At 43.5% G+C, this 21,768-nt stretch overlaps 1 protein-coding gene across 3 annotated transcripts; it reads right to left on the bottom strand.

The window, feature by feature from the left end:
* Nucleotides 1-136: 136 nt before the first annotated feature.
* Nucleotides 137-21,649, bottom strand: espnla (espin like a). 3 transcript variants are annotated; one of them, XM_030082844.1, is made up of 11 exons: nucleotides 20,893-21,649; nucleotides 17,062-17,252; nucleotides 13,826-14,012; nucleotides 13,559-13,741; nucleotides 13,294-13,425; nucleotides 4,845-5,012; nucleotides 4,628-4,757; nucleotides 4,390-4,541; nucleotides 4,137-4,304; nucleotides 2,010-2,968; nucleotides 137-1,366 (listed from the first exon to the last, which is right to left on the bottom strand). In XM_030082844.1, exons 1-11 carry the CDS (start codon nucleotides 21,184-21,186, stop codon nucleotides 835-837), a joined length of 3,096 nt encoding a protein of 1,031 aa, XP_029938704.1. In that variant the 5' UTR covers nucleotides 21,187-21,649; the 3' UTR covers nucleotides 137-834. The 3 variants fall into 3 exon arrangements, with proteins under 3 accessions (XP_029938704.1, XP_029938702.1, XP_029938703.1); XM_030082842.1 differs by having other exon boundaries at nucleotides 138-1,366; nucleotides 4,628-4,760; nucleotides 20,893-21,648; XM_030082843.1 differs by having other exon boundaries at nucleotides 835-1,366; nucleotides 4,137-4,301; nucleotides 4,628-4,760; nucleotides 20,893-21,186.
* Nucleotides 21,650-21,768: the final 119 nt, after the last annotated feature.

Raw genomic sequence — 21,768 nt, forward strand, 5'->3', positions numbered from 1 at the left:
CACAAATGAATGTCTTTCTGTGAGATGGAAAAATTCACAACAAAATTCTTCTGACCAAATGAACGCAACACATAAAAAAAAACACAAAAAAAAAAAAAACCAACAACAACAACACAAACCAAAACAAAGATGTTCACTCTGATGGGGCCTGGGGCCTCATTTAAAGGCAAAAACACACCAGAAAGATGTTATGTTAGGAAATATCAATAAAACTAAAAAGCAAATTTAAAAAATTCAAAAATAAAACACTGTCAAACATTTAGACTGAAGAAAAAAAACTTTTCTCAAGAAGTTCTACTTTAAAAACACAAATTCTTTGATTTTTAAGAGTCTGGACTCTAAAAATCTAAACATGTCTTTATCACAGACTTTGTCAATATTTCGGTTTTTCATCTTGCGTCTGTTTAATCTTTCATATAATAAATTTGATCTTTTCAACACAAACTAAAAACTCTGGAAAAAAAAAACACTTCAAAATCACTCTAAAGGGCTGGGAGTGGTTCGGAAAAGACGGTTGGATTTGCCAATTTAAACCCTGAGCTTTGATAAGGTCACACATCTCAGTGTTGTATTACTGTAAACATATTCTCTTATATGTGTTTTTTCAATTTTTGCTTTTTATACAAATGTTTTAAAAATCTCAAATTTTGGAACTCACTGAAATTTAGTTTGTAAACATAAATAGTATAAAATAAAACAAAACAATATTCAAATAAGACTAGAAAATCAGATTCAATGAGTGAACTTTCAGCTTCTTCATACAGTATTATGATTTTTAAAGTTCAGATTTGACGCCCAGCCCTGATTAGAAAGCAAACAAACCCTCCGTACAAACTATTCAAAATCAAAAATCTCAGCCTCTTTCTCTTTCCAGAAAGCGAAGCTGCGGTCGATGTATTTACAGATTTCCTCGTTGCTGAAGCTGCTGATATCCGTTCCTCGGCAGAGCACGCCCTCGTCGGGCGTGGGGGTCTGCACGATGACTTTAGGGACCTGTCGGACTTCTGGAAGGCTGTGTTTCACCACTTCCAAACTGCAGTCCGACTGACTCGGGGTGTTGCCAAAGAATTTAACCTTAATGTCCTCGAAGCCGTCCCTCCACTCGCGGTTCCCAGCCTCGATGTCCTGGATGACGGCCTTGTGAAAGTCCCTGACCATCTCCCAGGGGAAGCTGCCGACGTGGTCAAACACCTCGAAACACAGCAGGTGCCTCATCTTGCGCTCGTCCACCGGCAGCTCCAGCTCCAGGATGTGAAAGTATCCCAGCATGAAGAGGTCCAGGGTCAGGTTGTCGTACTCTATGGGCACGCCGTCCAAACGAGGCAAGAACTGCTCTGGAGAGTAGAGGGCCTTCTGTCTGTGGAGCCTGTGGGCGACGCCGCACGTTAAAACAGACAACTACATCAAAACGTCAAACATTTTTCCTTCTCATCATTTTTCATAATTCTGCTGCTACTTCAAGTTGAAATGGCAAGCTCAGCAGCAATCCAGGAACTTATCCAGTCATGTAATTTCCTCGCTGTACCACACCAGGGGTGTAGTGAGTCAGCGTGTCCCACAGGAGGAGAAGCAGCAAGGTGCCAAACCGTGTTACAAAGGCATAATCAACAACGAGCTGAACGCCTCCAAGCTGCTCAGGCGACAGAATGGGTGCAGCAATGCTTCACCGTCACCGAACAAACCTGTAAATGGCCCGACTGAAATCTTACACAATGTTCTTCCAATCACACTGCAAACAGCTGACACGACCCCTCCGGGAACACTACGTTACACCGAGCAGAAAGACGAGCCAAACACTGTGCGAGGGTCTTTAGTCATCTGAGTTTGACACTGCTTTCTTTTTCCTGAACAGCTCCCAGGCAAAAGGAGGGAATTTGGGTAATTTGGCTATTTTGGTGAGCCTTCGTCAACTAAAACTGAAAATTTGTGAACTGCAGCAGAAGCTGCCGCCATATTTGTTGGATTGTGTTGCCAAAACCAAAAGAAAGTACCTTAAAAAAAGCGCCCACCTGCGTATCTGTCTGGAGGGAACGCTGGAGATCATGCTCCTCCAGTTCCCCAGCATCTTGTTGACAGCACTCCTCTGCTTGAAGAAATGTCCCAGGGAGCTGTTCATCATCTTGGACTGGGCGGTCTCCACGCTGCCCCTATGGCCAGACTCAGGTCTGTCGTCCATCCCCGGGCTGGCGACGCTCATCTTCCTCTCGGCGGCGTCTCGGCTCTTCAGCGCCACAGTGTAGGCCGACTTCTTCCAGTGACCTAAGAACAGGACGACTATACGCTCCTTCCTGAGGCTGGTGGTCTCCAGAACATCTGCAACATTTTCATCGTAATCAATGCCGGAGTCACTGTTCCGATCAGTTTCCGGGGCTGGATCCAGAGCCTCGGGCGGCTCCTCTGACTCAGCATCCCGAAGCTGCACAGGACAGCTCAGCACCACCGCCTCCTCCGGCTCCACACACAGAGACGAGCCCTGGCTCTCGAAGTTCGACTTCAGAGTCCTCACCGACACGCCGAACTGATGGATCTCATCTTCTATCCTCTCCATGCGTCCCCTGGTGGAGGTCTGCCTCTCCGGGGTTTGGGAAAACACCGTGATCAGGTCAGTGTTGGGCATCTTGCAGTACGGCTGGTCCGTCAGGTTGCTCATGAGCAGAGACATGCTCTTCACGATGCCCGAGATGCGGCCGCACCACACAGGTAGAGGGACCTGACTGGGGAAGTTCCGGAACTGCGTGTTGACCGTGATGTTGACGATGGGGGCCGGCAGGATGTGGCGGAGCTCCTCGGCCAGCCGGGCCAGCTCCAGCTCGTAGCTTTCACAGTTCCTCTGCAGGGAGACGCTGGCGATCTGCTGCTCCAGATAGATGAGATCATCCTCAGTCAGCAGCTCACCAGAGGGCCCCAGGATGGCATTGTGGGCTTGGGAGTACCTCCAGCTGACTTTGGCATATCGGTTCCCATTTTCCTGTTCAGAAAAAAAAAAAAAACCCAACAGCAGGCAGATGAACACTGGATGTCTGTTTAGCACGGGTTTGTATATAGCATGTGAGGAAAAAGAGTAATGATACAGTAAAACTGCAGAGTCGAGCTCATCCAAACCTCAAACGTATGAGCTGACTAGCAGCGTGTTCAATGATTTGTTATGAGCAATTAGAAATAAACGGCGACCGTATTTCCAAGTGTTCAGTAATGCAGATCGAGACCAGCGCTGCACACTCAGACCACAAGTTGTGTTTTTCTCATGATGGTCAGGTTAAGCTCAAAAACACTTTTGTTTTAAAGTAGGCAGCAAAAGTGACAAATGATGGGGACTGCCAACACTTGGACTGTTATTTTCAATTTGCAACGACTGAAAAATGAGCTTCAGACTCACTCGACAAGAATCATAAGATAGTTTTTAGAATCTAAACTAGCCAGATTTGAAGGGTCGTGCTTTTGCATATTTTTGAAGGGACCTCAAACAAAGTTAGAGGCAGGAAAAATTTCCTAAGCTTCTGAGATTATGTTTTAGGATATGCATGAAAGTCTGCATAATTTATGTCTCAACTAAACTGAACTAAACTCCGCAATATATCTGAGAGTCTGCTAATCTATAAAAGCCTCGATAACTTGCTCCTTAATGAGTGCATTAACATGACTGCCCTTATTTCAACGAGAGTACCTTAATTTCTTTCCTTAATGCTTGTTAAGTGAGGGGGGAATGATTTTGCTGTCAGTACTTAATTGTAGAGGGACACAAGCAGAAATAATCAGCAGAGAAACAGCTTTTTAAATGGTCTCATTTGTTTCAGCTTGGGCTGAAAATTGAAGCACCGTAACCGTCTCCAGTGCTTCTTAAAGCAAATGGAATCAAGTCGACTGGACTTGATCGTTGGTCTGACCGAGTTCAGTCGACATGGTTCAACGCTTTGAGGCGACTCCTACCTGGACAGTCTCCAGTGGTCTTATACTTTTACTAAAGCTTGCAGAACAAGGTTTAGTCCTTCAGAATAAATGTCAGACACTCTACTAAATAGACCCAATAATCTCAAAATCCATCAAACTGTACACTAGTGATTGGAGCTGAATGGGTTGAGGTTGGGTGTTTTCCGTGATTTATGAAGTACTCATCATAATATTTGGATTTAAATTACCTTCCTCCTCTGAGCCTCCTCATCCAGGAGCCTGGCCTGCAGCTGCCTCACCATGACCTGCCTCTTCCACTCGGCGATGGGCCGGCCTCTGTCGTCATGGGTGGGCACCAGATAGTCGATGTCCGACAGGTTGGCCTCTTCGGTGGGCAGGACCACCATCTTACTCTGCTGAAAGCAGGGAGCAGGAATATTTATCTGAAGAAAGGAAACAAACGCCAACGCGGCGGGAGGCGTGGGAGTTTCTCCTTCTCACCGGCTGGCCGGTGAAGACTCCCGATATTCCCGACTGTTTCAGAGACGTGATGGACTTCATGTCACCCAGGAGTTTTTTCTCAGGCATGAGGCTTCCATCGGGGGGCGCCGTCTCAGTCCCAGCAGCCTTGGGCTGACTGAAACCTTTAATCACTGCAATTAAATCAATAAAACAACATTGATTGTGGCTCGCTTTTCTAGAGGAGTAACTAAAGCAGGTGGTAAACTGTTTCTCTCACCAGATGTTGCGACTTGAACCTGCTCTATTCTGTGGACGGTGGACCTGTCGGACTGAGCTGGGCCAGGCGAACTGGAAGGACCGGCAGGCGCCTGGGGGTATCGGGCCTGTGGGTTCTCCTCACTCTCCGGCTGCTAAAGGAGGACGTAGTTTAATTGATTTCAGTCAAATGAAAAGTAAAAAGTGGCGGCGGCCATATTTTTTTGATTAGTGTTTACCTTTAGACTGTCCATGTTCGTGTTGGCGTCCCGACTCTGCTCACATGTGTCCGTCAGGCCCTCGTAATAGTCCTCCTCCTTTCTGGGCTGTAATAACACCGTCAGGCTCACCTTCACCTCCTCCTTGGTTGGAGCAACGACCTCGATGGGCTTATCTGCACAGGATGTCTGCAAATATACCACAAGGTCACATGACCAGTCACAGAACGTTCAGGCTCCAGGACCTGACAGGAGGTGGGTTCGTTCTACCTGTCTAATACTGCAGATTAGCTTCAGTATTCATGTAGTAAATTTTGTATTTGTATTAAATCTCTTGTATTTCAGTTGTTTCGTCTTTATTTCATTGTTAATTCTTGTACTGTAGTCCGTTTCAGTCCTAGTGAGGTCGGGGACTCGTAGTTTAGCAGCATCTGAAGCACTCAGCCACAAAGAGCAATACACACTGAGCCGACACCAGCTTGACAACCGACTGGAAACTGAGAATTTACTCTTTAATTCCGATTGAAAACTAACGTGAACCAAATGATTTGACGCTGTGGTTGTGTTCATTATAACACTGAACATTGCAGCAGTACCCATGAGTTCAGAAACACACCAATTCAAGTTTACTCCCTTTTCATGAAGCCAAAAATGCGATAAAGCCAGTTCACTCACACCTTATATATGTGTGTATGTGCACAAAAAGCATACAGCGGTATAGAGAAGTTATAAGAAAGTATCAAATGAAATCAGAAAAAAAGCCTTGTACACCACGCTTTCTAAAATTAACATAATTGACATTCTCCATATTCGTACTTTAAATTACTCTTCATCAAGAGTTTCAGGTGTTCTTGTTGGAAACCTGGAGGGGCTACAGTATCCCTGCTCAGAAAACTGCAATTCTGAAGAACACAAAACCTAAAGTTTCTCTTCTTGCTTGTTGTTAGTTTGTGTAATATTTTACAAATATTAGTATTTATCATTTGAGACAAGTTCTGTAGAGGAATATAAATGTAAGCAGGACGTTTCTTCGGGACGAAGGCCGGCACGTGCAAAAGTGTGTAAAGCACAGTAAGTTTATAAAGTTAAAAAAAAGAAGAGAAGAAGCTGTAAAACGGTGCAGCGGTTAGCACTCTCACCTCACAGCGACAATATGTCCTGTTTGATTACAGGCATGGAGACTATTCAGTGCGGGGATTACGTGTGTGTGTGTGTGTGTGTGTGTGTGTGTGTGTGTGTGTGTGTGTGTGTTTTCTTCAGGTATTCCTGTTTCCTCTGGGTTAGGTCTGCCTCTCTGTGGCTATCCTGCTTTTTGCTTTCATTTTTTTTTAGCCAGTGTGACTCAGATAACGTGAGTTTACTATTTCCTAACTACAGAACTTGCTTGGAGTGCAGCGTGTTGTTGTTGTTGTTGTTGTATATATGTGTGGGATCCGTTTTTTCTGGGCATGTAAGAGGTTAAAAAAGTCATGAATGTCAGCAGACAAAACGCTAGTGTTTTTGAAAAGGCTACTAAGGAAAAAAAATACCAGTACTGAGCTGTTACAAGGTTAATTAGAACAAAAAAACCCAGAATGAAGTGAACACATCCAAACATTTTAAAGCCTGAGGACATGCACTGAAGACAAAAGCAGAAAACAGGCGCAGCACATTTGGATAATAAGTGGCAGAATTTCACACCGCTCCAGGGAGGTTGTAAGATGTATGGAAGCATTTAGGCTCCCTTTAATGAACCTGCGTTGTCCTAATGCGCTCCATACAGAATGCATATCAAATTCAGTTCTCCAAGGACATTATTAGTAACCAACACATCAAAGGTGGGCCTAATATGCTGCCGCATGCTGTTGTGCTTTATGTCCACGAGGTGGTCCGTGCCATTTCCTCTCACGCGGCACTTTGATGTTGGAGCAACACTGAAATATGCTGTGACATGAGCTCGGGCGGAGGAAGAAACTTCCCAGAAGTTGTGCAATCCATAAATAGATAAACAACAAGGAGCGAGCTGGGAAAGGGGGTGGAGGGGCCGCTTCCTCTGTGACCCTTCTCGTAACAGTTCAATGTCCTGAAAGCCACGGCCAAACGTGTGTGTGTGTGTGTGTGTGTTTAATTAGAGGCTCTGGCCGGACAGCATTTGGTTTTCATCAGCACCCCCATCACAATACAGACTCAGATAGGCTGTTTGTTTGCCTGGTTACACTCCTCTCTCTGTCTCTGTCCGTCTCTCTATCTGTCTCACTCATTGTCTCCACGTCTGTGTGTCTTCATCTTTATCTCCCTCATCTGTGTGCATCTCTCCCTTTCTCTCTCTCTTATATGTGTGCATCCCTCTCTCTCTCTCTCTCTCTCTCTCTCTGGAGCCTGGGGTTAAGAAGAAAGCTCCTCCACGCTGCCGAGTTGTCCAACAGCAGGCAGCAGCAGTAATCTGTGGTCCCCGCGGGCCGAGCCATCGGAGAGTTGAAGTATTTCAGAGCAGCATGTGTATTTAAGGAACATGTCTTATAATTCCGTGATCTGGAATCAATCATTAGAACAACCTGCTTCCACATGAAATATTCACGTCTGCGGTGATAAATTGCAACTTGGAATGTATACAGAGGGCGGACGTTATACACAGAACACTATAGTGTAAATACATGTTCACCAACATGGTAACACACTCTTATGTTTCCTCCACGGTGGTAAATACTTGGGAGGCTAATAACTTACAATGGTTTGCCTACATTTACAGCATTTTCTTCCCCCAAATGCATAAATACCAAAATAAGGAAAAATCCATTTAATTTATGGGAGATTACTGGAAGCTGTAAAAGCTCCACAAAATGTGGTGAAAAGTGACTTTCATGACTAGAAATGGACTTTTTTTTTTTCTCTACTGTTCATTTTACGTGAATTAAATTTGACCAGTTCACAGTCATGTGAAGAAGGTTTTAATATCTGTGCTGGAGATAAAAATAACTCCAAGGTGATAACATACCTGACTTTATCATACTGTACCGAGCCTCCTACTCTATTATCACATTATTTTATATTAACTGCAAAATAATGTAGACTTTCTATGTTACAGATGTAAAACCAGCAGTTCAATGCAGTGCATTCAGTAAGGTCATTCTACAGTTGTTATATAAGTAATGAAATCATGTTTTCCACAATATTCTACTACCATCTGGACAATCTTGCAGAATAATATCAAGAAGTTTCATGTTCTATACTTTATCTCTATTCATTGTGTTTTATGATAATGTTACATCTTGGAGTGTAAATGTTAAAATCCATACAACACTCCTGCAGAATTAAACATTTTAATTCAGGTTGTAAGATGACTGTTAGTTAATTGGAACGCAGTTTCAGCTTTAAAGTAAAAACATGTTTACAAAGTGATGCTGAGCACTGGTTCCAGATTAATGTTAAATATGTCCTCATAATGCGGTTTCACTCCGTCTCTTACTGTTATCATTTCATAACATACTGTACATAATGAGGCACTGTAACTGCAACCAGATCAGAACACTGATTTAGAAACAGCGCAAAATAAAAAATGAAAACATGGCAACAATTTGAAACAAGAAGAAAAAAAAAAATCATCAATCCAAATTAGATTCAGGTCATGAACCTGGAGTATTAGTCATAGCTAACCGTAAGAGGCCGTAGCTGGTCAGAGCAAGAGGAAGGCGCTGCCAAAACATCTGCCAACTCTGGCCTCTAGAGTAGTTCACACAAAACTTTCCTTTCATTTTACAAAAATAATTACTCAGCCTGTCCAGCCCCCTACATGGCTCAGGAAAACACGGCATTAAAGCAGCGAGGAGGAGCAAAATCGTCTCAAAACCAGTAAAAGTGAGGACGATCAGCAGAACCCACTAACCTTGACCTTGGGTGGCTCGCCCCGACCCGTGCAGCCCGCTCCCAGGTCAGGTGGCCGCCGTCGCCGCCGCCGCGCTGGGGGACGTGTGACGCTATCTCAAGATCACCGACCACTTGTTTGACACCATCGCCGGCGTCCCTTGCCAATGGCTCGAGGGCCGCCGGGCAATAAACAATAAGCGCTGATCGGAGAATGCTGTTAATAATTAAGGGCCGGGATAGGGTGGCGGGCAATGTCACTAATGCACGGACGAACCAATGGCCGTGGCGTTGCACGAAGGGAGGTATCAGCGGCGGACTTGTCAAAGCAGCTGGAAAACAGACATTTTATCCACGCGCACCCACATGATTTTGTTTTTCCACCTGGGACGAATGAATAGAGGAACTCAATCATCTGCTGAAGCTTTTTTCTTCTGAACTGATAATCTGATCTGCGTGAGGTGACAGGAGGTAAAATGTGACAATGGAAACACAACGCGATACTGTTTGCTCAACAGACCACTCTGACCGCCAACTTGGAAAATGTCAAACACAGGACTGTGACAAACTGTAGACAGAAATTTACTAGTATTACAGCTTCTTGTTCAAAGCCACAATGACCATCCTGCATAAATAATGTTTTTTATACTATTTGGTGATCTAAAGACATTGTATCAGGAAGGTGTTTTATTGTGTGCGACGGGCTTGAATTGAACAAATTCACATCTGTGTCAACTGCTTGCAATACATAAAGATTTTAGGTTGTAAATGAGGAAATACATAAATAACTTGGGAGTTTAAAAGGAAAGCTAAAAACTTTTTGGGAAGAAATCTACATGAATCAGAATTAAAAATCAGATGTCAGTAGTCCAGTGTTTCTCTCAGACATTAAAGCCACGAGTTGACCAAAGTGTTGGTGAACTCAGTGGCGTCAATGTTTGCCAAATCAGGTTAGAGTGGGGCTGATTCAGAAGAGGGAATTCACCATTTCCACCAGCAGGACTGCACAGAAAGCAGGAACACTCAGAGGAAACGATTACATTCTGATCCATCTACACGCTTTAGTTTGTAATCGACAAGTTAACTCGCTTTAGGATATTTTGCAAATTTCACTGACACCAACACAGCTTCACATTGTAATCCATCGAATGGACTGTAACATTTTAATTTCTGAGAAAGAAAGGGAAGCTTTTTCCACAAAAACTGAGAGAGAAACAAACGTCTCAGTGACAGTTTTCCTTGACACATTTTGGAGTAAATATAAATAGATGTCACTGATGTGTTACTTTAATCACAGCTTCACAAGCCCCAAAGCACTTTACACTTTAAGTCACATTCTCTCATGTGAACCTGTTACCAGCAGAGCTTTCAAACTCGCAACTTTGCAATTATACCACTTGCTGCTCCACCCACTGAGCCACAGCTGCTTCAAGCAGGAGTGTTTTCTGCAAAACAGTTCAACTTTTGATAAATAATTCCATTCTACCTACTAGAATTTCATTGGCTCGATTCCGAAATATTACCTCGTTGCAAAATGTCTGTTTGAAAGATGAAAGAATAAAATATTTCAATACATGTTTAATTATCATCTTTACATCCAGTCCCTGGACAAATCTTCTGTGTGTTACTAAACCTCTGTGCAGCATCAGTTTCTCTGCAGATCCATCTGCGACACAGTAAAAAGAAGACTTATTCATTAAGTTATTGTGTGACTGAATGTTCAGTTTGAATGTAAAACGCATGAAAATTAGACCTCTTGCAATACTTTACAGCCACTTTATCACTACTAACATTATAAAGCCTTAAAGTCTTATTTGTAGAAAATAAATATGTAGAGATTACTATAATAAATGGTGATTTTTAATTTAGCATGACTGTTTTTTTTTATTTTGTAGGTAGGAATCATCACTGAATCCACTGTGATTCGAAAGTGGGTTTGCTAAAAGGGTGTTACAGTGTATTTCATCAGGATTTCAGAAAGCTGTGAAACATCTCATGCCTTGTCACGAAAATGGTTCTGTCATGCAGTCATGTTTCGTGAGAGTCACGTCAGCTGATTAGATTCACTCCAGAACTAACTCAGCAAAACAAAAAAACTATTTGGAAAGTAATATTACGTCCAGAAAAAAGTCACAGTTATGAACGGAAATGCCAGCTTGGATCCAGTATTCTAAAAATGCTTTGTGCGTGTGTGTGTGTGTGTGTGTGTGTGTGTGTGTGTGTGTGTGTGTGTGTAAAACCTCACATCTGATTATGTGAATGCTCCTGAGATGCCAGATGAAGGCAGGACCAGGCTCACTGAGCGGCTGCATGACCCTGTTATGGTCGCATTAAACACGACACGGCGGGCCGAGACGACGCTCTGCCGTCCGCTGACCTCCCAATCCTTTCAAGCCGCCGCTCGGAAATGACATTATCCGACTGACACTTTAGAGGAGATGAAACCGGCGATCTACGCAGCCCTCGCAAACACCAAACACCAGCAGAAATGTAATTAAGGTGCCAGCGCAGATCGCCTCTCGCTCGGTGGCTTTCACAGCACGGCGCTGTCGGTTCTCCACATACGATGTGGCCCTCGATCAGCTCACTTGTTATTTCTGGTTGTCTATCAGATGACCTCGGTTTATGTATCCAGCTCATACATCGCCAGGAAACGTGAGACGTTTGGGCTCTGAGCTCCCGACGTTACACCGAATGCAGGGGTGACAATCACGGCACTTCCAGATCTCTGGAAAAAGGACAAAGAAAACACGACACACACAATCAAAAGTGTGCTTGGAGCCACTGACATCCTGCTCTCCAGGTCCGCAGGGGGATAGGGTTGCCGGTTCCAGGCATCAGAGTGGTGAAAACTGTGAAACTCAAGCTTGAGGGATCCCATAACGGGCTCAGGCCCCGGGCCCTCCACCTGAGCCTCTGGAGAGGGGTAACCGATAGGCCCTCAGCCGCCGCCGCCGCCGCCGCCGGCCGCGTCCGACGCCACTGCCGTCCCCGCACTAATTAGCTCCCCATTGTTGACGGGGAGGATTATCTCTGAAGGGCTGGAATTAGGCAGCCACGCCCCGCTGCTCCCTTCTCATCATCCTCTTCATCCTCTTCAAGCCTCGACAGCTTCGGTTACCGTGTGTACATCGCCTGCGTGATCGGCGCCGAGTCAAGTGTGAAGTGGGTTAAAAACAGCTCGCCGCGAGGCTTTCAGGTTCTTCAAGTGTGTTGAGAGGCGATCAACTGCCAATAACCAATACCTGGTTGATGAGGAGGTCACGTCACGTCCACGTCTAACTTCTACTCTATCAAAACTTTAATTACTGTTTTAAACTGTTCGTGCCAGGCACTGACTTTCTTCTTGAAGGATTTTTAAAATACCACTGAACTTCTTCCAGAACAATCCTTTTCAGGCCACTAAATATCCTACAGGAATTTCAGAAAGACAGGAGAATATTTCTTCATTTGGCGGTCGAAGTCTTCTCAATGAGTTGCATCTTGTCTTTGAATTAGAGATTTTTTAAACTCATATGACAGTACTTTAATCAACATGTTAATATGCAATAAAATGAGCATCCAGTGTTCAGCTGCATATTAATTTGGCTTGACGGAGCTTCAATAGCAATAATGATAAATGGGTCAATGCGGTACAAACTTCACCTTTAACACATGAACCAAGAGTAATACGTGTTTGAAGTGTGAGTCAGGAGGAGCAGTCGGGAGCGTTTCTTTTGGTTTTAATTCCCTGGAAAAGCACAACATTGTGAAGCAGAGCAAATTTCTTCAGTGAAGTAATTTTCAGAAGCGCTTTCACATATGCAGCAGTGCATTAAAGCCTTTGGTGGATCATGTTGAAATATGGAGAGGAAGACTCTACACACCTTCTGAAGTCATCCTGTACTGCCAGCAAGAGCTGCTAAAGCTCTTCCTGTTGTTTCTTAAACTACACTAATAAACTCTATCCTGATTCTGAAAGATGAGGCAAATCCGAGGCGGACAATGGGAAAGGCTCTAGAGGTTTCACACAGCATGGCCCAGAAATGTCCAACGGCAAAACAAATAAAATGTCATGTAGCAATGCAAGCTGTTCGATGAAAACTGACTCGCACGTGACGGACTTCCCCCCGCTGACCGCTGACTCAAGCAGCGGCACAAACAAGGTGTTAGCAATAAAATATTCATCAATCACATTGAGGAGCGCAATGCTTTCCACACAAAACAGAAGAGCTAATCTCCGAGAGTCCTCCGAGGCACACTGAGAGAGCAAGACAATCTCACGCCATCACGGCCCGTAATGCCTTATTAAGCACAAAAGCCTGAGCCCTGCACTCTCTTAAGACCTCTTCATGTGAGAGCACTGAAATCAGGACGAGTGCAAGAAGACGGGAGCAGCTTGGGAGGATGACAGGCCTGACCCCAGTGAAATACATGTACGAAATTAAGAAAATGAATCACCCAAGGCTCCAAGATCTTCCAGATGTTTGCTGTTGACCGCGCTCTCCCCTCCCTCTCCGCCCTCCTCTCCTTGTTCAGCACTTTGATTTCCGTGCCAAGGCAAACAGCTGGGCAATGGCACGAGGAGAGGACGCAAAAGCAGGGGAAACATGCACAACAGAATCCGCTGTAGGTGAGGGAGCAGGCTTACGTTTCTCTCCATCACACGGAGGTATCTGGCACATGAGGAGTGACCGCTGTACTCTGCCAGGTCCGCCGCCGTGAAGCCGTCCGCGTCCTGCTCTGAGGGATCGGCTTGATTGGCCAGCAGGATTTTACAGCACTGACAGGTCAAACACAAGAGGATCAATGATCAACAAGTCATGGGGGACAAAAGTTTTTTAAAAATGAATTCAGGCGACATTTATCAGATGTACACATGAGAAAGAAAAAATAAAGGGAGGACTGAACACAACCTCCAATTCTCCATTCTCTGCAGCATCATGAAGCGGTGTCCCTCCCCAGTAGTCCTTGATGACCTTTGAACCCATGTGAAGCAGCTGCTTCAAGATGCAACAGTGCCCCCTGCTGGCAGCAAAGTGCAGAGCCGTGGAGCCGTCTCTGTCCTGGCAGGACAAGTTCACGTCAGTGCAGGTCGCCTGTTCGGAGAATTAAGAAATTAAACCCTTCATCAGCAGCAGGGCGGTCCTCATAGTGACCATGAGTGAGTTTCTAACGCTCACCAGCCACACCACCACGGCTTGCTGGCCCATGTGGGCCGCGGCGTGCAGGCACGTCATGCCGTCGTCGGCTCTCAGGTGGACGTCGGCCCCGCAGTCCTTCACCAGGTACTCCGCCGCGCTGAGGTGTCCTTCCTGGCAGGCCAGGTAGAGCGGCGTGGCGCCCAGGGCTGTCTGGTGGTTCACGCTCCTGGGCCCCAGCATCACATCCACAGCAAGGGCCCAAAACAAGTTACAAGAATAAGTGATAGAATCAGAATGCGATGGTTTTCAAACCTCATAAACCCACATCTAATAACCAACAGAACATAAACTACCTATCAGGTGTTAAAATGGAAAATCTGAATTCATGTTAAATTTGCCAGCAGCAATACATCCGATAAAAATGGGACAAGGACAGGTAGCTCGTGAAAGGTGAGGACGGCTGGCGGGCCGGTCCAATACCTACAACAACCCAGAATCCATGAGATCTTCCCTGAAAGCCTGAGTGTGAACAGACGACTTACTATATATTCCCAATATACTCAACACCCTGTATGGATCCCAGTATTAGTTAGTTAGTTAGTTAATAGTTTCTTTCAGGCAATGACATACAAACAACATGATTTAAACGTAGGTATCATTTACACAACCCTAACTGGACAGGTAATACGTGTGCTTGCATATCCCAGATAAAGTTCCTGAAAGGGAATGGGAAGAAGCGAATTTATCTAATCCCACCCTCATTACGTAAATTATAGCCATAATTTCAAAGTCACTTCCTGTTCATTTCTATAATATAACAAACCCAAAACAACATAAAGTGCAAATACAGAAAAATATTAGGCAAGTGTGTGACAGAACTATTAGAATATTTTTTTGTTACCAAAGGGACAAACACATTGCAACAACGGTTACATACCAACAACGGTAAGAAATTTCATACCAACAATGGTAAAGAAGAGCTGTGCCAGTAAGGGTGATGGACAGAATGCCAGCAATGGTAATGAACAATAGTACCAACAAAAATAAGGAAACAAGCACACAATAGCACAAGTACAACAAAATACTGATAGAAATTTAAGAACCACTTTCTTTATACTGTGACCAGACCATGTTTTTATATAATAATTTGAATCTGTGAATATTTTGGCATTGCTTGTGCTGGGTTTTCAAATTGTTCCAAAGTTTGACTCCACATACAGACACACAAAAGCGCTTATGACTATTTTTGGCACGAGGCTGTATAAATTTTCCATAACCTCTCAAATTGTGAGCATTTACTCTTTGAATAAACAATTGTTGTAAGTTAGAAGGCAGCGACTTGTTAAATGCTTCATAGAGAACTATGACGGTACTATATTTAACTAGACCAGTAAATTTAAGCAAACTCGAGTTGATAAACAGATTATGAGTGTGTTCCTGAAATCTCCACCTTATGAGTGATGCGCACAGCTCGTTTCTGTAATTTATACTTAACGACGACGACAGATTTCTCCTGACTGCTTGAACGTTTTGCTGATATCAGGCAGTGTAGGAGGTGGGATGTCCAAAGCTCAATTTTGTATCAAGGTGCGCTTTACTAACATTAATCCACAAATTCTAGATGCAGTTTGGGGCAGGTAATGAACTGTATGAAATATACATATGAACTAATGCCCCAAAATATCAAACTCGTACATGTTATTACATTTTTACTGTTCCTATTAATGGTGTTTTAAAAGGAAACTTCTGAAACAAGTAGCCCACAATTAGATAAAGTTTTTACGTATGCTAGGTCTTACACAGACGAGTTTTAATATCTGGCTTACCACAAACTGACAGCATATTAGAAACAAAATTAAAACTGTGAAATTCTGAGACTCTAAAAATAAACTTTAACACTTTTACAAGTGTGATTTGGAAATGTTTTTCTTTGGATATTTTCTCTGATTGAGGTATAAACCATAAAGGAAACTCGTCTTGCTTGAAGTCCAGCAACATTAATGTTAGAATGTTAAGCGTCTGACAAGGCCTTTGCATCTCAGTACAGCAGCAGGTTTGAACCACACACCATCCTGAGTGGAGTTTGCATGTTCTCCTTCTGTCTGTGTTTGCATTTTCTGGATAATTCCAGCATCCTCCGGTAAAACAAACAAATCCTGAGCAAACTTATTCCTGTCATATATAGCTATATGTATGAACAATGATATTAAAATGAAATACATTTTCAAACAGTCTGTATGTTTAATGCATAATGATAAAATATATGTTTCTATTTTAGATTTGAATATGGTTAATGCATTATTTCATTAAACTGTGAGCTGCAACACGTCTCTTGGCTAGAATAGTTGTTTTAATATAAACAACGTTGACGGAGAAGATCCATCCATTCGATATCTTGAAACTTAATTCATGCATCAGGATCAGATTTGAGGACTCGAAAACAAAATCCCTCCACCTTCTAAATAAAAAGATAAAGGTTGTATGCATTACCTCTCTCAGAATAATGAATAATATTAAACAATGTGAAAAAGAGACAAGATATTCAACTTGATCCACTGAAATTAATCTGTATCATGTGGATAAAATAAATAGGACATCACCATTATTCATTTATATAATTAAAGTTAAGTAGTTCTTGCTCCAAAGATCTCTGTGTTCTTTTCCAGAGTTGTTAGTGAACATGTGTGGGCCGGACAGCGTCCCAGTATGTTTTATTCTCGGGTTACCACTGATCACATGTAAAGGTCAGAGCACTCTGCACATTTCACAAATTACAGTCATACTCTCCTGTAACGAGGAAACAAAGTAGGAAGCGTGGCATCTCTTGATCTGTTTCCTATCAAGTGCCACAGTCTCAGGTTTAGGGATGGGGCTACTCTTTCACTTTGCTCATGTTTCTGTGGATTGTAACCCGCAAACGCTCATTCACTTTATAAAATCTCAACATTCTGAAGGTGTTGCTGTATGTAATGTCAACGAATTCCCAAATTACTTGAAATATGAGGAAAAAAATGCGCTAACTAAAACGGTGTGTGTTTAATGCTGCTGAAGTTAGGAGAGTCACTAATGTCCTGCAGCCTGTTCGGCCCTAGACCCAAAAAATAAACTATACTGACAAAGAAAAGTTTCATCTTCCATGCTCCACCTCTAGAAAACAAGATGCTGGGATTTCACAGTGCACAGAGGAACTTTCAGCCACATGGAGCATCATCTGACAGCGAGGGGGTCAGTGATGAAGGAGTCTGGGGTGAAGGCAGAGCGAGGCTTGGACTCACCCCGGCGCCCCCTGGATGAGCAGCTTCAGGCAGGCCAGGTCCCCATTGGCTGCGGCGTAGTGAGCCGGCACGGCTCCGCAGTTGGTCTCCACGCCGGCCCGCCCCCCGGCAGACAGCAGCCACGTGATGGCCTCCACACGAGCAAACCGAGCTGCCAGGTGAAGGGCGGTGGCGCCGGCGGCGTCTCTGTCCTGGGAGCAATCGAAACATGCAGTGCAGTCAAACTCAAATCGCAGTCACGGAAAGAAACTCATCAATTAATCACTTTTTCACAGCTTCACTCAGGATTCTTCTTGAAACTGCCAGGTAAGACACGGTATTCTTCCACAGAAGGAAAACGAGACTCTGAGGCGGATATGAACGGAGCTGAAACCCACTGCGTGAAAGTTTAGTTTATTTGATGGTAATCTAAGTGCAAGCTGTTCGACAGTCAAGATACTCTTTTAATATAGGACAAGTGAAACCTTATAAGAACATAGGCATTGTTTACTGATTATAACGATTCACATCAATTTTACTTTCTGTCTTGCTTCTCTCATTCCATGGATGCAATTCTCTTCAAACTTTACCTGTTTCACAATAACCTATTTGCTACATTTTCATTTATGTCTCATTACACTTATCCCCCACTTCAACCAAAGAATGTTGTCTTCCGTCTTTAAGCACTGCTGACACTTGTCCTGCTTTGTTCAGTGTTGTATGAAACAATTCAGCTACAGAAACAAATAAAGCCACGTAACCCAGCCTGACCTAATCAGGCTCAGACCATATGTGGGCCAACACACACCACTGAAACGAGTTGTGTGTTGACAGCAGGAGTGGGTGCCAAGACATGCAGGCCTGTGTGTTACAGCTGATACAGAAAGGATGTTTACATATACAAAATTGTGTATTTATGTTTGTTGTTATGACGACTTTTGATCATGGTGGTCATCATTATTCGCCTTCTTTTGTGTGAATGAGACTAATAATCAAGAAGGAGGGTTTAGTTTGCTTCGATGATGTTTTGCTGTGTTCTGTCCGGTGGTTTAAGCCTCCAACAGATTAATCTGAATGCCTTATGGAGCCAAAACAGAGTTTAGCACCATAAGGCCTCAGGCAAAAGCCCCCCGAAAATTAAAGTTACAATTGAAGTTCACTAGAAAGGCTGAATTCATGGAAAACTGACAGAAGAGAAGATGTTGATAAACCACTAACTCCAGATTAAGGTCGCTGCAGCAAAAATGGTTAATGCTGATTTACATGTCACTCCTGTGAAACTGAAATAATGCAACCTAAACGTTCAAGGCACGTTCAAATGAAATGAAAACAAAGGCAGACTGTGGCGTTGCATGTGTGGACGCAGGAAGAACAGGAGCGTTTGGGCTGCAGTGAAACAAACCATGAGAGAAGTGATATCTGAAGAAGTAGCACTGGATCCTGGTTTCCTCATTTTGGGATTATATCCTCCAAATGTAACAGATACAAAGTGTGAGAAGTTGTTTACTGACATGGGTTTGTAGCGAGCAAAGAGAGCAACCAAAACAACAAAAATTTTTTACTATTTTTGCTGTTCTCATCTGAGAGGGTGTGTATGTTCACATACTGTTCAGATTGTTTAATTGCTCATAAAAATGTGAAAATAAATAAAAATGTTGGAAAAAAATATGAGGGCACAATAAAAAAAAGATGTTTGCTTAACTTAATATTGAGAGGTTTCTTGATCAATTGGATTACACAGGTTTTTTTTATATCTATTGCAGCACGCAATAATTTAATTTTGTGGACCCTGCCATTCCTATCCCCGTACATGAACCTCCACATTGAACCGAGAACAAACTGGACAGGTTGACTTAAATCAATATTTTTTGAAAAATAAGGTTAAATTTATCAAGTTTTCTCCACAACAGAAAATGTTCGCATCGTCATAAAAACATGAAAAACTTCACATACATCAATAAGGATGAAGAGTTTTGGTCCCAGCACTGATCCCTGAGGGACACCACAAGAAAACTTCAATAGAATGACCTGAATTTCCAAACTTCACAAACTGTTTTCGAACACAAATGGTTTTAAATAGACTATACGACTGTTTCTCTTCTGCCACCGATTTCAGTTTATTAGTCAGATTCCATCATTTATTTTGTCAAATGTTTTTAACAGGCTGAATTAAAACACCCGCAGTTAAACCTTTTCCTCGACACCCAGTTCGTAATTCCTCCAATTTCTTCAGTCTAGTTGCTTTGAATGATACTGGCCATCTGGAAGTAAGCTGCGTTTCTCCCAAAATGTGTCCAGTCCCTCATAAATTTAGTTTTTTCCAGAATCTTAGAGCATGGACACAGGCCTGCAGTTTGTGAAGTGGTATTTCTTCTCAGTTTTAAAATGAAATGATAATTTGAAAATGTATATTCCTTCTTGACCCTTTTCACTGATGCTCTATCTACGCCATCATAAGAAGTGGACATTTTATTGTGTAATTATTAACTAGGTGAATGAGTTCCTTCCCATTTACAGCTCTGAGAAACACTGAACTCTGATTTCTTATATCAGGAATTTTCAATTATTGAGATTTTAAACAACATTCATGCTACAAATTCCATTTTCTTTATTTATAAAGTAAATTGGATGACTTAATTCTTTAGAGATATTGGGTTTACTCTTTAATTATGTGATGTTATATTTGCTGTGATACATTATCTTCATACAATAATCTCTTTTTCATTTGATGCTAATTTATTTATGATTTTTAAATTCTTTGATTTCAGCCCCTATGTCGTGATATCAAGCAATTTTCTTTTTGCAGGCAAATGGTTCTTCTTTGCTGTTATGGGAAAATGTTTGTCATGTCATAGATTTAAATTTGCTTCATCAGTTTAGTCAATATTAGTTTCCTTGTTCAGAGTTTAACAGTTAGTTGAACTCCAATAACTCAACTTTAAGTGAATTTAGAGACTCCAGTGATCTTTTTTTTTCCTTCTGTCTTCTATTTTTTGTTCATGATAACTTTTATGGTGTAACTGAACTGAATGCAGGCAATTTCTGTATTTGAATGTAAAATCATAAATGCTGGAAGTCCGGGTGAGTTTGGGTTTTCATTAATTGCAGTGAAGGGTGGTGATGGTCAACTGTAAGCTGTCTGAGTTTGTCTAATTGCACCTGCACTAACAATGCACTGTGGCCAGTTACATTCAGAGCTGCAATAAAAAGGAAAGAAAACAGTAAAAACAAGTAAATACTGTACCGTTTGAGGCCATGAGGGAAGCCAAATGAATTTGTTCTTTTAGATTTTGTAAAGATTTGCACGCCAGTCACCTGTCATAGTTTGAAGAAAGGTGAGACGGCGGCGGCTCAGCTGAAGCGTCTGATGCAACATCATACGAACGGACAGCGCGTAAGTCTACACCTTATTATGTAATGAACTGCTAACATGTGAGAATAGACTAAGAACTGTTACTTTATGATCCATCAGAGTCAACGCCATGCGAGTCGTGGTAAAACCGTCCAGTAACATCGGTAGAGACACATTCTTCTGGCTCTAATGTGACTGGTTCGTTTGGAGCTCATTTTAAAGTAATTTGACCTTTTTATGCTGCAGGGTGAAAACATGTGCTCATGAGTGTTCATCTGGATTTGTAAATTCAAGAAGCAGAGGAAGAGGAAAGTATCAAATGTATTAAAATAAAAGTGTTAAATAGATGAAACATGGAGAAATCTCAGCCACAGACAGAGGTCAGGAGGTAAAGGACCTGTTTGAACTTCATCCCTGTCAATAGAAAGTAGAGTTGAGCGTGTTTATCTGGAATCCGGTGATCTCTGAGCAGGCAGCTCTCTCTCTCTGGAGGAACTCACCTCGATGCTGCAGCCTCCTTCATCCACCAGCCACCGGAGCTCCCGGGTGTTTCCGGTGGCGGCTGCGTCGTGGGCCGGCGTGGCCCTGTTCAAGGCCCGGGGGTCAGCCGGCAGGCCCACCTCATTCACCAGGAACTTCAGGCAGTCCAGGCGGCCACACCTGGCGGCGTGGTGCACCGGCCCGGCGCCCTGAGCGTCGGCGACGGCCGCGGAGAGCTTCCCGGAGGAGGCCAGGTCCCTCAGGGCAGCGAGGTCTCCGTCCCGGGCCGCCCGGATGGCCCGGTGGAGCACCATCCCTGGCTCAGTAGGCTATGGCGCCCGCGGGAACCGGCTCCCTGGAACTCATCGTATCCCACAAAGCCGTCATCACGCTCTCACACGCACTGCTCCAATATAATAACACAGGCTCGTGTGCTCGCTGCCCGCTCCCGAGCCAGGAAAGCGACACTCGAGCGGCAGCCAGCTGGCCAGCAGGGCCTTTGGGGAGAAAGGCGGGGGTCAGAGCCAGCGAGATAGAAAGGTAATGAAAGACGGGTGGAGGCGTAGCGCTGGCGGCCTCCGGCTCCCTTTGTGTGGCAGCGGCCATATGCTGGCACGAGCGCCCACGCTTCACTGGAGATGGGGGAGCTGAGGCGGCACGGAAACTTAAGTAATGGGAGAAGCCGGAGCCAAGGCATGCCGGACTACAAAGAGTGTTACTTTTTACAACTATTTTAAAGCTTAATCACAGTGGGGACACTTTTAACAGCTGGTACGAAGAGGGACGTCTCCGTCTGCAGCGAATACCTGACGGCTGATCAGGTGAATCTAGTTTAAATCAAGTTATGCTGACGGCGCTCTGACTCCAATTAGCTGATGAGCTGCTCACATGACGCC

This window comes from Salarias fasciatus, chromosome 23 (assembly GCF_902148845.1).
Source record: "Salarias fasciatus chromosome 23, fSalaFa1.1, whole genome shotgun sequence".
NCBI lineage: Eukaryota > Metazoa > Chordata > Actinopteri > Blenniiformes > Blenniidae > Salarias > Salarias fasciatus.